The sequence below is a fragment of the Erpetoichthys calabaricus genome, chromosome 7, assembly GCF_900747795.2.
Source record: "Erpetoichthys calabaricus chromosome 7, fErpCal1.3, whole genome shotgun sequence".
NCBI lineage: Eukaryota > Metazoa > Chordata > Cladistia > Polypteriformes > Polypteridae > Erpetoichthys > Erpetoichthys calabaricus.
This window is the reverse complement of record NC_041400.2, coordinates 192,522,048-192,538,504: the sequence shown is the minus strand read 5'-3', so window position 1 is coordinate 192,538,504 and position 16,457 is coordinate 192,522,048. Positions and strand designations below refer to the sequence as shown.

The 16,457-nt window shown below is 43.0% G+C and overlaps 1 protein-coding gene across 1 annotated transcript in view; it reads right to left on the bottom strand.

The window, feature by feature from the left end:
* Positions 1-16,457, bottom strand: part of LOC114654978 (tetratricopeptide repeat protein 39B) — a 204,090-nt gene that overhangs the window by 88,863 nt on the left and 98,770 nt on the right. Inside the window, 1 exon segment of the mRNA XM_051929950.1 lies at positions 12,002-12,036. Coding sequence (XP_051785910.1) covers positions 12,002-12,036 — 35 coding nt within the window.

The following is a 16,457-nucleotide window of genomic DNA, read 5'->3' as shown; positions in this document are numbered from 1 at the left end:
TAAGGTGAGGGTGGTCTCTTGGGGGAGATGGGGAACTGGAAAGGTTCAGATTGGATTTAAAAAGAAACGCCACTGCAGAAACAGCAGGCTGGAGAGCCGAGAGTGCGACCTCTTTGGTGAAATAAGATAGATAGATTGATAGACAGAGAGAAAGGCACTATGTAATAGGTAGAGAGTGAAAGGCACTATATGATATATATATATATATATATAGAGAGAGAGAGAGAGAGAAAGGTACTACATGATAGAGACAAAGGCACTATATAATAGACAGATTGATAGAGTGAAAGGCACTATATGATAGATAGATTTTATTTATATATATATATATATATATATATATATACAGTACACACACATATATACACATACACACAGAGAGAGAGAGAGAGAAAGGCACTATATAATAGGTTGAGAGTGAAAGGCACTATGATAGATAGGCACTATATGATTATATATATATATATATATATATGCAGTTGGAGATCCACAAAGGGAGAAAAAACGAATCACGTATCATAAAATAGTTTTATTCCTGAGCTTTCAACCCCTATCAGGGGTCTTCATCAGAGGATAATGCTTAGACTTACAAGAATCAAAGGCAATATATAGCATCACATTCAGTATTGGGGGGGGGATGGGGGGGTGGCGGTGACTAAGTCAGTATGATCAAGGGGGGGGGGGGTATCGTTTAATTAATGTGCATATGTCCTTCTTAAGTTGGCATATGCTGGGTTTATGTCCAAGTGTCTGTTGATGGCGTTTTCATCTGATAGCCAAGACTCGGCCAACTCTCTGGCGCTTTTTGTACTGGCCTTAAATTTTACTTTTACGTTGTCCCAGTTGAATGTGTGTCCTGTCGATTTAGTATGTGCATATATCAAAGATAGTGCATCCTTTCTTCTGACGGCGTTGCGATGTTCCTGTACACGTGTTGAAATTTTTTTTGACGTTTGTCCTATGTATACAGCTGAGCAAGAATTGCATGGAATACTATAAACTGCGTTTCGTGTTTCGGCTGTCGATTTCTTGTTTTTAGCATTAAACAGGACCATGCGCAGATTGTTGGTGGGTTTATGTGCTATTCTGATGCCCCACTTGGTCATGGTGCGTGCCGTGCCTTCTGACACATTATGGTGATACGGGAGTGAATGCCAGGTGGGGTGGGGGTTCTGATTTATGTCGATTGTATGCTGATTCCTTTGGCGTCTGCTGTGTAGACTCCGATTAATGAATGATTTTGAGTATCCGTTCGAGGTGAAACGTTGAAACAGATAGCATCTCTCATTAATTTTTGTTTCCTTGGTATTAAAATGCGTGTGGACTCGTTTAAATAGGGTTTTCACGCAGCTCCGTTTATGAGATACCGGGTGGTTGCTGGCGTAGTGTAGAATCTTGTCTGCGTAGCATTGTTTGCGGTAAACACTTGTGGTCAGGGTGGCGTCACTATTTCTTTTGATGTAAATGTCCAGGAAATTGATGTGTCGATTGTTTTCTTTTTCCATTGTGAACTGGATTGCAGGGAATATTGTGTTAATATGATTGAAGAACTTATTCAGCTGGTTCTTTCTTAATATGACGAATGTGTCGTCTACATAGCGTATCCAAATTTTGGGTGTAATCTGGGATAAAGCTATGTTTTCAAATCGTTGCATTACCAGTTCAGCTAGGAGTCCAGATAACGGTGATCCCATCGGCATGCCTTCTTTCTGTGTGTAATACTTGCCGTTGAAATATCTATATCTATAATATATATAATCTATATATCTATATCTAGAGAGAGAGAGAGAGAGAGAGAGAGAATGCTGCGGTGGGCTGGCACCCTGCCCGAGGTTTGTTTCCTGCCTTGTACTGTGATTGGCTCCAGCAGACCCCCGTGACCCTGTAGTTAGGGTATAGCGGGTTGGGTAATGGATGGATGGAGAGAGAGAGAGAAAGGTACTATATGATAGATAGATAGATAGATAGATAGATAGATAGATAGATAGATAGATAGATAGATAGATAGATAGATAGATAGATAGATAGATAGATAGATAGATAGATATCCAGCCCCTGATCTTTGTGAGCAGTGCTGGTTGAAGCCCTAGGTTTCTTGGGGTCCCCCTTTTTGGGGTGCCTGTCCATCACTGTACACATTCACTCGGAGCCAATTCTAAATACCTAACTAACCCCTGACGTACATCTTTATCATCTTCATTCAGAGGATGTTAGGTAACATCCATTCAATTTTTCAAAACCCGCTTATCTTGAAGCAAGGTTGTGGGGAAGATGGGAGGCTACCCTTAACTCAAAATTATTTCCATGGGTATTCAAATGCATAGGAGTAGAGCAGTTAAAAACACTGATCCCACAGAGCATTATGGCACAGCCATGGACTGCCCCGGTGTGCCTGTGCCACCTAAACAGTACTAATGTGATTACAAAGGTTTCTCTAATAACTAACCAGCATGTACAGTATTTATACCTGACTAATTAAGGAGAAGCTAATGGACCTGACCATGAGGACACAGAAGAAATGGCTGTTGAAAATGAGGCTTTGCAGTCATATGTGAACAATAAATTAAAAATCAGTCATTTTACGCAGTGATGGCTGAGAGTACGTCACAGAACAGTGCGTCATTGTCAACTAACAATACACAGACTTGGACAGCATTAATACCTAACAGTATCTAGATATGGACAGCAGTATTAGCTAAGAGAAGTTCATCAATACGGCAGAATAGAGACTAATACCACACAGATGTTTAAACAATATTAATAGTTAAAAAGAAGTCAGATAAGACCTTTATTAAATCTTTGAGGGCTGAATATTTTTTCCAAACAAATTTAATTTTCTGACAAGCACACAAAGCAATGGTTTCACACATAAATCAACATCTGTTGCTGCATGCTGTGGCTGCCAGTGTGCTGTCTCTTGTGGCTTGAACACAGCTGTCAGGCTGTCTTCACGTGGCAGGGGTTTGGGGTGGCAGTGGTGGTCATGGTCACAGTGCTGTGCAAGTGCACCCCTTTCCAGCGACCTCATGACCCCCCATGCTCTCCCAATCTGACTACTGACTTCATAGGAAAAGTCACCAGAGACATGAATGTCACTGCCAAGGTAAGTAAACTTCTCAACAAGGTTGACACTCTCTCCGCAGACAGACACACTGCTGATGGCCGTGCCCATGAGGTCATTATTCCTTATCCTGGCTGAAATAATCCATCTCAATATTTCAGAAATCGCTAAACTTATGTTGATGAGCTGAATGTGGACCCGATCTTGTGAGCAGTGGGGTAACACGTTAAAAAGAATGAGGAAGTGTGGCGGGGTGGTTAAGGATTTGGACTTCAAACCCTGAGGTTGTTGGTTCAAATCCCACTACCGACACCACTGTGTGACCTGAGCAAGTCACTTGATCTGCCTGAGCTCCAATTGGAAAATCAAAAGAAAGGGAACCAATTGTGTCGTAAATGTTGTAAGTCACCTTGGATACAGGAAAATAAGTAAATTAAAATCTAAAGATTGCATAGTCTGACTACCTTTTAAAGTAAGTGAAGTAAATCTACCTGCATTATTATTATTCCAGCAGCACTGAGGGTAAGGCAAGAAGCCTACATATCGGTATGTCGATCCTTAACAGGGCTCAGTCACACATCCAAGTTGAAAAGAGTACAGTATGTGGAGTTCAATCCGTGAACAGAAACCAATAAATAAAGCATCAGTTTGACCAAAAAGATTTATGAAACACCAGAAAATGATCACAAGTCTCATGCTTATTTTCAGATTCATGGTGGCTGATGATGACCCTGAACTCCCTTTTTGCACAGTTTAGTGACATCAGAGCATTTTTCCAAAGAACTCCAGAAGATTACTTACACATGTAAATGTGGATTATTAAGAAACCTGGTTTATGCCCTAATCGAGTTTAATCCAGTTGTGTGTGTGCGTGTAGACGCACCGAGTGAGGTGTTTGTATCTAAAAGGAGGGTAAACCTGATGTGAAAGCCATTAATATCTAATAGTGAAATCAGAAATGTATGAAGAGCATGACAGATTTTAGGAGATCATATTGACTGACATATAGAGCACCTCTACCTAACATCGTACTGATATGAACAGCATTAATGATGAAAAAGAGATCACGCAGGAGTGAAAAACATTAATAGCCACTAGTAGGTCACAATGAAGAAGAGGAAGAAGAAATTACATTTATACAGTGCTTTTCTTTTGGTTAGCTGGTTTGAAAGTTGGAGCACTTTTGAATTTTCTAATCACTTCATCAAACAATAATAGTAACAATTCTTTAAATTTCTTTAGTGCTTTTCTGACTACTCATAGCACAGCAGTGAGTGATAGATAGATACTCGGATAACACACTGATGGGTGCCACCATCTTAAATAGGTGCTGCCTTGTACTACCAGAGCTGAAGAAAGATATATAGATAGATCACCACTATCTGTTTATTTATTTTATAGTGCCTTTCCTATCTATCTACACACAGTGTGCTCCATGATAGATAGATAGATAGATAGATAGATAGATAGATAGATAGATAGATAGATAGATAGATAGATAGATAGATAGATAGATACTTTCTAATTCACATATTCCAGCAGCAGCATATTGATAAAAAACAATATTAAATTAAATATTAAACAATATTAAACCTCCAAATCCGAGACCATGGTCCTCAGCCGGAAAAGGGTGGAGTGCCCTCTCAGGGTTGGGAGCAAGATCCTGCCTCAAGTGGAGGAGTTCAAGTATCTCGGGTCTTGTTCACGAGTGAGGGAAGAATGGAGCATGAGATCGACAGGAGGATCGGTGTGGCGTCCGCAGTGATGCAGGCTCTGCATCGGTCTGTCGTGGTGAAACAGGAGCTGAGCCGTAAGGCAAAACTCTCAATTTACCGGTCGATTTACGCTCCTACCCTCACCTATGGTCATGAGCTATGGGTAGTGACCGAAAGAACGAGATCGCAAATACAAGCGGCTGAAATGAGTTTCCTCCGCAGGGTGTCTGGGCTCTCCCTTAAAGATAGGGTGAGAAGCTCAGTTATCCGGGAGGGGCTCAGAGTAGAGCCGCTGCTCCTCCGCATCGTTAGGAGTCAGATGAGGTGGCTTGGGCATCTGATCAGGATGCCTCCTGGACGCCTCCCTGGTGAGGTGTTCCGAGCACGTCTAACCGGGAGGAGGCCCCAGGGAAGACCCAGGACACGCTGGAGGGACTATGTATCTCGGCTGGCCTGGGAATGCCTCGGGATTCTCCCAGAAGAGCTAGAAGAAGTGGCCGGGGAGAGGGAAGTCTGGGCATCTCTGCTCAAGCTGCTGCCCCCGCGATCCGACCTCGGATAAGCAGAAGAGGATGGATGGATGGATGGACAAAATTAAATTAAAGAGTGATAAAAATGCAAGTATAACAGACAATAACTTTGTATAATGTTAACGTTTACCCCCCCGGGTGGAACTGAAGACTCGCATAGTGTGGGTGAGGAATGATCTCCTCAGTCTGTCAGTGGAGCAGGACACTTACTGCAGTGTGTCACTGAAGCTACGCCTCTGTCTGTCTGTCTGTCTGAGTGAGGAGCCACTTCAAAAACCATCAATGCGCAGAATCCACCTGGAGGATGAGACGGCAGCCATTTTGCACCAGTATGCTCAACACACATTATCTATTAGTTGGTGAAGGGGTGAGAGAGATAGCCAGTTAGAGACAGGGGATGATTAGGGGATCAGAATGACCAGGCAGTGGTGGATAATTTAGCCTGGACATCAGGAAATGCCCTGCTCTTTTCGAGGGATCTTTTACGACCACAGAGAGTCAGAGCCTCTGGGGTCCTGCATGTTGCTGTTTTTGTCGGTGCCCAAGCACTTTGGAACACGCTTGCTTTCTGAGCAGCGAGGCTTGTCCTCATCTCAGGTCGCAGCTAAGCAACAGCCATTCAACAGGCTCAGGGTTCCCAGGACGGCTGGCTATTAAAAGCAGAAAGGGGAGAGGCCTGGTAATTGCTATGGTAACGCTGAAGGTCACAAGTCCTTCCCAGCAGGCTCAGCTCATCTTCACAAAAGAGGGAAGGGGAGTGGGCCTATCCAAAACACTTAATTCAGCTCACTACATGTGCCACTTCTGCCATTAACAAGGAGATGCAGGTGACTTTAGACGGGATGCTTACTTGTCAAGTTACCCTCACCTCCTACGAGCTCCTTAGCTAGCACCCCTGAGGAATCTCCACCACTACGACAGTGTTCACAATACCCCTCTGATGTGACCCGATTCCTGCTTTTTTCCACATATCTGACAGAAATTGAATTTCAGTGTTAACACCCAAAACCAAATGGTATCAAATCTTTTGAGATCACATACTGGCTATTTTTGAATGTGGTACTATGAGAAGTCAAGCAAAATGACACCTTTTATTGGCTAACTAAAAAGATTACAATATGCAAGCTTTTGAGGCAACTCGGGCCTCTTCTTCAGGCAAGATCTTTCTTGAAGAAGGGGCCCGAGTTGCCTCGAAAGCTTGCATATTATAATCTTTTTAGTTAGCCAATGAAAGGTGTCACCTTGCTTGACTTCTCATTGATATGTGAGGCTGACATTTCCACAAATAACTGATACCAAGTGTAAACGGCGCTACATAGCGCCCGACCCGGCATAGACTGACGCAGAGGCACGTGCAAAATCCAACAGGCTTTTTATTTTTCTTCACCTGTGGGGCACGTCTTCCCTGTGAACCCCATAGGCAATACGCAGTCCCAAAGCACTTAAACAAAAAACACAACTCTCCACCTTGGTACCACCACTCCTCCCAGGCAACCTTGTCCTCCTCCTCCCAATTTTGGCCGTGGAGTGGTGGTGTGGGGCCCCTTTTATAGCCCACCCGGAAGTGTTCCAGGTGCTTGACCACCTGGTTCCAATTGCACTCTCGGATGGGGCTGAAGACTCGTCCAGCCGGGCTGTGGAATCCAGGCAGCACCCCCTAGCGGCCACCCCCACTCCCAACCAGGGTGTGGAGGACTCCATCTCCCATGGAGCCCTGCGGGAGGTTGGGGAATCACCGTCGCCCAGGGAGGCTGCAACCAAGCGTCCCGGGGGAGGTATTGAGTTGCCCATGGTTGCTCCCCCGGAACATATGCAGCAGGGGCGTCCCAGCCACGCATGGGACCCGGCCGCCCGTCACACAAGTTAAAGGAAGGCATTTTCGTTGGTCCACAGTTTAGACACATCATCAATGACAAGTGGTTTAAAGATCTGACTGAGATCATTGATGTTAGGTAGAATGCCTAGGGGGGGGCTGGCCAGGTGGTCTCATGGCCTTGGAACCGCTGCAGATTTTGTTTTTTTTTTTTTTTGCTCCAGCCCTCTGGCCTCCTCCCTGGCCATTGTATCTTACTTTATTCATTGTTAATTAGTATTATTAGCTTTCGAGACAACTCAGACCCCTTTTTCAGGCAAGGTGAAATCATAATATGCAAGCTTTTGCACACCGTGATTACCTCCTCCCTGAAGAAGGGGCCCGAGTTGCATTAAAAACCTCCATATTGTAATCTTTTTAGTTAGCCAATAAAAAGTGTCATTTTGCTTGACGTTTCAATACATCCATAATGGCTAACATGGTACAACTACCAACTACTGAACGTGGCACTGAATTCCAATTTAAATCTCACTTTTTTTTTTCTTCTCTTTCCGCTTCATCTTTTCCCACTTCTACGTGGGACTGATGTGTCTGATGAACCTTCTCCATGTAGCTCAGTCCTGCACCTCCTTGCAGATCAAATCCTTTTCCTTCAAATCTTTTTCTTTATGCATCCACCTCTGCTTTGACCTCCCTCGCTTTCTGTTCCCCTGGACTTCAATTCCCATCACTCTTTTGTCCATATATTCATGGTCTCTCCTCATCACATGGCTGTACCACTTCAACCTACTTTCCTATACTTTCTTTGTTGTACCTCTGATCGTTTTATTTCCCACTCTGTCCTTTTTTGTAACTCCACACATCCATCCCAATGCTCTCATTTCTGCCACATCTAACTTCTTCCCTTGTCCACCCTTTACTGACCATGTTTCTGCTCCACACATCATTGCTGGTCTTATCACCATCTTAAAAACTTGACCTTTAGATAGATAGATAGATAGATAGATAGATAGATAGATAGATAGATAGATAGATAGATAGATAGATAGATAGATAGATAGATAGAACACCTTCACCTTAATTCTTTGATCACACATCACTCCTGATACCTTCTTCCAATTGTTCCATCCACACTGCGGGTTATCTAATTCTCCATCTTGGGCTACCACTGATCCTAGATATTTACACTTATCTACTGTCACATGCACATGATTAGGAGGAAGCTGAATGGACCAAGTGGAAGTAATTACCTGCCAGGCCGGGGGGTGGCTGGGTGCGCTAAACCTGCTTCTGTTGTCTCTGCAGGCCAAATACGAGAAAACGTGTTGGCTTGAAAAATGGATGTAGCTGGAAAGCTTTTCTTCAATGGTCCATACTCTCCATTGTAAAGCGCCAGAGTGGGCAAGATATTTTTTTTAATTTATGGAAAGCGCGCGTCACACACACGTGCCTAGCAGACAACTTTGGGGCCTGTTGACTTGTAATTCCATCATGAGCCTAAGGTTGGCAATGTCTTGTAATGCTTCTTTTCTTCTTCCCTCTGCAGATCCAAAAAAGCTCATATTTCACCAGCAGATGACATCACTTCCAGTTCCTGGACTGGCCCCTTCCACCTCATCGACTTCATAACCAGCATCTCTGCCATCTTTTTTCAGTCAAAGGATAGGCTCACGTCTGGAAAGACGTTCTTACACCACACAGTAACTCGTGTTTATTATTTTGTTATACAACATATGGGGTTTGCCTGATGGAGCAGCAAACCTCTACCTTTATTCTCCAAGTCATTTGGATAGATAGATAGATAGATAGATAGATAGATAGATAGATAGATAGATAGATAGATAGATAGATAGATAGATAGATAGATAGATAGATAGATAGATAGATAGATAGATAGATAGATAGATAGATAGATAGATAGATAGATAGATAGATAGATAGATAGATAGACAGACAGACAGACAGACAGACAGACAGACAGACAGACAGACAGACAGACAGACAGACAGACAGACAGACAGACAGACAGACAAGTTGGCAGGATTAGATAGATAGGATAATTACTCCCAAGAGGAAATTCCCATACTCCAGCAGCAGCATATTGATAAAAAACAATATTAAAGAGTGATAAAAATGCAGGTATAACAGACAATAACTTTGTATAATGTTAACGTTTACCACCCCGGGTGGAACTGAAGAGTCGCATAGTGTGGGGGAGGAACGATCTCCTCAGTCTGTCAGTGGAGCAGGACGGTGACAGCAGTCTGTCGCTGAAGCTGCTCCTCTGTCTGGAGATGATCCTGTTCAGTGGATGCAGTGGATTCTCCATGATTGACAGAAGTCTGCTCAGTGCCCGTCACTCTGCCACAGATGTCAAACTGTCCAGCTCCATGCCTACAATAGAGCCTGCCTTCCTCACCAGTTTGTCCAGGCATGAGGGATCTCTCTTTATGCTGCCTCCCCAGCACACCACCGCGTAGAAGAGGGCGCTCACCACAACCGTCTGATAGAACATCTGCAGCATCTTATTGCAGATGTTGAAGGACGCCAGCCTTCTAAGGAAATATAGTCGGCTCTGTCCTCTCTTGCACAGAGCATCAGTATTGGCAGTCCAGTCCAGTTTATCATCCAGCTGCATTTCCAGTTATTTATAGGTCTGTACCCTCTGCACACAGTCACCTCTGATGATCACGAGGTCAATGAGGGGCCTGGTCCTCCTAAAATCCACCACCAGCTCCTTGGCTTTGCTGGTGTTCAGTTGTAGGTGGTTTGAGTCGCACCATTTAAAAAAGTCCTTGATTAGGTTCCTATACTCCTCCTCCTGTCCACTCCTGATGCGGCCCATGATAGCAGTGTCGTCAGTGGACTTTTGCACGTGGCAGGACTCCGAGTTGTATTGGAAGTCCGATGTATATAGGCTGAACAGGACCGGAGAAAGTACAGTCCCCTGCAGCGCTCCTGTGTTAGTGACCACAATGTCAGACCTGCAGTTCCCGAGATGCACATACTGAGGTCTGTCTGTAAGATAGTCCACGATCCATGTCACCAGGTATGAATCTACTCCCATCTCTGTCAGCTTATCCCTAAGGAGCAGAGGTTGGATGGTGTTGAAGGCACTAGAGAAGTCTAGAAACATAATTTTTACAGCCCCACTGCCTCTGTCCAAGTGGGAGAGGGATCGGTGTAACATGTAGATGATGGCATCCTCCGCTCCCACCTTCTCCTGGTATGCGAACTGCAGAGGGTCGAGGGCGTGGCAGACCTGTGGCCTCAGGTGGTGAAGCAGCAGCTGCTCCATGGTCTTCATCATATGTGACGTCAGGGTGACAGGTCTGAAGTCATTCAGCTCACTAGGACGTGATACCTTATGGACTGGGGTGATGCAAGATGTTTTCCAAAGCCTCAGGACTCTCCCCTGTTCCAGGTTCAGGTTGAAAATGCGCTATAGAGGACTCCCCAGCTCCAATGCACAGGCCTTCAATAGTCATGGCGATACTCCATCTGGACCCACTGCTTTGCTGGCACGAGTCTCCTCAGCTCTCTGCTCACCGGCGCTGCTGTAATTGTGGGTGGGGGGAAACTCTCTGCTACGCTGGTATCAGCAGAAAGATGGGTGGAGGGTGCAGTATTCCGAGGTGAGAGTGGATTAGGGTGGTCAAACCTGTTAAAGAAGTTGTTCATCAGGTTTGCTCTCTCCACGTCTCTCTCGATGGTGGCACCCCGCTTCGAGCTGCAGCCAGTGATGATCTTCCATCTCATCCTACACTTCCTTCATGTTCTTATTCTGCAACTTCTGCTCCAGCTTTCTCCTGTACTGCTCCTTCGCCGCCCTGAGCTGGACTCTAAGTTCCTTCTGCACACACTTGAGCTCATGCTGATCACCACCTTTAAAAACCCTTTTCTTCTGGTTCAAAAGGCCCTTAATGTCACTTGTAATCCATGGCTTGTTGTTATCATATCGGCGTACAGTTCTTACTGGAACTACAATGTCCATACAGAAGCTGATGTAGTCAGTAGTGCAGTCAACAACCTTAACTTCAGAACACAATTTTGCATGGCAAAAGCATACAGGGGTCCTCGGGTTGCAACACAGTTCTGTTCCTATAACAGTGATGTAACCCGAATTTTAGTGTAAGTTGAAACTAAGTCACTTACCTATCCTAACACATTTGCAAAATCATAATCTAGAACATAAAAACACACTAAGCCATAGAAAAAAGAAAAGGACATAAATATTCTGTACTGTAGACAGTACTGTAGTAACAGAAAATATGACAAAAAATGAGTGTAAATAAAACTCCTTACCTTTATTCCTTCTGATCTCTTTACAATGTCTGATTTCACTTCCACCGTGATGGCTTCCTCTTCTTCAAAGCACTGCCATCTGAAGACTCTGACTTTTGTTTAGGAGCCACGATAAGGGCCAGAAAATTCACCAAACAAAGCAACACAAATGGAACACTTCCTCTGCGCGCAAACCAAACAAGTTTGCCAACTCCCTCACTCATACGCCACGTTACTGTGTATTCTTCCGCTGCGCACAGACGAGTTTGCCCACGTAGTCTGTAAGTATGACACTAATGGCGTAAGCTGAAACACTCAAGTTTTTATGTGAGAGAGTGTTGTAAACTCGAAACGTCGTATGTCGAAATGTTGTAACTCAAGGACCCCCTGTATATACCATGTTTCTGAAGAAATACCAAACTTATCCTTTAACAGGGCTATTTGATAATGTGTTATGAATATTTAGTTATGTAATGTTGTAATGTTACAGTACAATTTTCCTTAACCTTTATAAATTTGCTTGATTAACCCATAATCAAATTCAGAAAAAAACTCATTAGGTAGCTTAGCCAACAAATATATAGAAAAGACTACTTACACTGGGATGCTCTCAAATGCATCTTCAAAGGTATCCTGTAAAAAATGAAAAGAACACAAAATCATTAAATGTGACCTTCGGATTGGTTAATGTCTGACCCAAAGGCCCAACAATAAAAGTGAGCACATTCACATAAATGAATCACTGACAATATGGCTGAAAAGTACTTAAGTCATCATCAAGTTATATAGCACCTTTCACAGTCGGTACAACTACACTACAATGCACATTACTCAGTCTGTTAGTTTGTATCTTGTGCCTTTGCCTTTCACAGTTTACTCAGTTACTCCGTACATGATAAGCACTGCCTGTCATCTTCAGGTCACGCCGTAGATCATCTCTCACTGCGGATGCGGTCAGAAAGCGCTCGAGTCAGGCTGCCAGTAATTACTGAATTTGTAGCGTCTTGAGTACTAGGGTGTTGTACCGTGTTAACCATTATGAATGTAGAGAAAAGCCAAGCAAAATGGCACCTTTTATTGGCTAACTAAAAAGATTACAATATGCAAGCTTTCGAAGCAACTCAGGCCCCTTCTTCTTGAGAAAGGCACTGTAACATCTTTTGTGGTAAGCACAGTCACAATTCCATCCATATTTTATAAGCACTTCTCTTCACGCTGCATTGACTTCACTACCATAGGCGCCATCAGAAATCACTTTAAACAGACAGCATGTCATTCTATTATGCTAGCAAATTTCAAAGTGTGAACAGCTACATTCAAATAAAGATGGAAGGAATAAACTGAAAGTTTATATCAGCTTCACATAGCAGTGCACCTCTCACTTTGAACACCATTGCAAAGCACATAAAAGTGTATTGTGGCTTTCACTATGGAGGAGCGACCGCATCCTTGACAGGTGGTCGTAATGCTTTGGATCATTAATAGAGAAATACAGTGCATCCGGAAAGTATTTACAGCGCATCACCTTTTTCCACATTTTGTTATGTTACAGCCTTATTCCAAAATGGATTAAATTCATTTTTTTTCCCTCAGAATTCTACACACAACACCCCATAATGACAACGTGAAAAAAGTTTACTTGAAGTTTTTGCAAATTTATTAAAAATAAATTTCACTATCCTTTGCTGGCGCTTGTGGTCGGATATGTTGCAGTGGCCATACCAGACAGTGATGCAGCTGGTCAGAACACTCTCAATGGTGCCTCTGTAGAACATGGTGAGGATGGAAGGGGGAAGACTTGTTTATGACTTGTAGGTCCCTGAACCTGCTGGTATTCCGTCATGGCCTAAATGGATTGTGGTTACAGATCTGTAATATTATGAGCTATGACTATGAGTTGGGTAATTGACAATCTGACAAAAATCCTACCGAGTTTAACAAATAAGTCAAACATTTGTTTAAAGTGTCAGTTTCGTCATCAATGGAGTACAGTGATCCCTCGCTATATCGCGCTTCGCCTTTCGCGGCTTCACTCTATCGTGGATTTTATATGTAAGCATATTTAAATATATATTGCGGATTTTTCGCTGCTTCGCGGGTTTCTGCGGACAATGGGTCTTTTAATTTCTGGTACATGCTTCCTCAGTTGGTTTGCCCAGTTGATTTCATACAAGGGACGCTATTGGCAGATGGCTGAGAAGCTACCCAGCTTACTTTTCTCTGTCTCTTGCGCTGACTTTCTCTGATCCTGACATAGGGGGATTGAGCAGGGGGGCTGTTCGCACACCTAGACGCTACGGACGCTCATCTAAAAGTGCTGAAAGATTATCTTCACGTTGCTATCTTTTGTGCAGCTGCTTCCTGAAGCGACATGCTGCACGGTGCTTCGCATACTTAAAAGCTCAAAGGGCACGTATTGATTTTTCACTGTTTGTTTTCCTCTGTCTCTCTCTCTCTCTGCTCCTGACGGAGGGGGTGTGAGCTGCCGCCTTCAACAGCTTTGTACCGGCGGTGCTTCGCATACTTAAAAGCCAAACAGCCCTATTGATTTGTTTGCTTTCCTCTGTCTTTCTGACAGACTCTGCTCCTGATGCGCACTCCTTTGAAGAGGAAGATATGTTTGCATTCTTTTAATTGTGAGACGGAACGGTCATCTCTGTCTTGTCATGGAGCACAGTTTAAACTTTTGAAAAAGAGACAAATGTTTGTTTGCAGTGTTTGAATAACGTTCCTGTCTCTCTACAACCTCCTGTGTTTCTGCGCAAATTTGTGACCCAAGCATGACAATATAAAAATAACCATATAAACATATGGTTTCTACTTCGCGGATTTTCTTATTTCACGGGTGGCTCTGGAACGCAACCCCCGCGATGGAGGAGGGATTACTGTACAGTAAAACCTCAGATTGCGAGTAACTTAGTCTGCGAGTGTTTTGTAAGACGAGCAAAAGTTTTTAATGAATTTTAACTTGATAAACAAGCGAGGTCTTGCAATACGAGTAGTGCATATACACTTTGTCTGCTGAGCATCACGTGATCACAGCTAAGCCGATGGTGGTTCTCTCTCCACGGAATTGTGGGTAATCGTCTCCCATGCTTGGTCTCAGTCGACGTGCCTTACTCATATAGTCAACATCCATATGAGCGGCTACTGTTTACTATAGCATTGTGGCCAAGTGTGTGTGCGTAAAACATTTTATTTTGTGTGCGAGCGATGAATCTGTTTAACAACAATGCAATGTCACATTTCCGCGAAATCCTCAAAAGGAGGCAAAAGCAACTGTCACTGGATTGGTTCCTTGTTAAAAGTCGGCAAAAAAGAAAATGATTCCAGTGAGCTAACAGACAGTAGAGATTCCATTAGTTAGAGTGAAAGTCGTCCTACACAATAATCCTCCACCTCCTCTCCTCTCTCTTGTCTCCCTCACACCAGCCACAATTCTTTTCAAAGGTAAAGTGGCCGTTAATTCGTTTTATGTATTTTTACTTTATATTTTGTATTAATCATTTTTATATGAATATTTTTGGGTTGTGGAACGGATCACCTGAGTTTCAATTATTTCTTATGGGGAAATTCACTTTGATATACGAGTGCTTTGGATTACATGCACTTTTCCCGAACAAATTATTCTTGCAAACCGAGGCACCGCTGTATATTACAGTCCCCCCTTAACATAACACCATCATAATTTATAGTTAAATCAGACAACTTACGAACATAGAATATGGCCCTGGTGGTCTATAGACTACAACTATAATTGTGCTGGAATCAGTTTTAATTTTTAAAACGAGTGCCTCAAAGGATGTAAATTTGCCTACATTTTTAGAAGCATTTTGCAGAATTGTCCCGAGGCCTCCTGCTTTACTTCTCCACGTCTCTTAATTGATGAAGAAATGTTTAACCATTCGGTGCTGCCTCGACTAAAGGAATTGTGTCAGATTTCAGTCAGAAGACACAAATCAGATTTTGTACTTAAAGCTGCTTTGGTAAATGATATTTTATTATTTCCAAGAGAATGAATGTTTAGTAAGCAGCACTTTAAACTGCAAATATGTTTCTGAACTGGAGTTATATTTTTATTTTAATTTGAAATAAGTTACTAATACAGTTATCTCTAGTGGAGGATCTGGTCTAATTACACTCTTCATTTTTCGGTTATCAAGTGATTTATAGTTTGCATCAAAATTAAATTTATAAGATGCCCCACAACAGGAATTCTGGGTAACAGTTATGAAATCGTAACAGGTGGGATAAGTTACCCAGAATCCCTGATGTGGGGCAACAGCTACAGAATAGTAACAGGTAGGACAAACACCAGCCTGTTATTTTCCACTTAGTTATTATGGGTGATTGAGTGTAAATGGATGGTGAAAATGGCATGTGAATAAATTTAAAATTAAATCTATAACACGATAAGATGAACGGGAAGCGAAGGGTTCTGAATACTTTCTAAATCCACAGGAATAAAAGTTTATTGATTTTAATGGTAGCATAAATCAACTCCTCTAACCGGCCTGGCATGAGTGGCACTCTGTGTCTCCTACAGTGGGCTTTTGCCACCAACAGGGCTGGCTTCTACCTTGTAATGATAAGTTTTTTTGTAATTCTTGTGTGTTTGCACTTGGGGGGAGTTGCTGTAGTTCTTGTTATATTTCTATATTTCTTCAGCTTCTGAAAAAGCTAAATTTCCCCTTTGGACAAATAAAGTTCTGTCTGCAGTAACTACTGTATGATGGCATTGATATGTGCCACACTAGTGAAGCGATCGACTAATGAGATCATAACCCATGAAAGGCTAATAACAGTTTTAAACTGGAAGATTAAGTGCGGACGCCATTAAAGTGGCACTACATGCCGTTTTCTTTGTTAAGGTTTTATGCCTGCCATTTCCCTTTCTGTCTTTTCACGGACAAAGGAGAACTGGCTTCTCGCCAGGTGGATTCTGCCACAGGGAAGAACTCCATCCTGCAGGAAGCAGCTCAGACCACCAAGATGTCCTAAGATGAACCGGCAAACACAGACCCTCTATTACTGATGGCAGAAAGGGTGAAGGT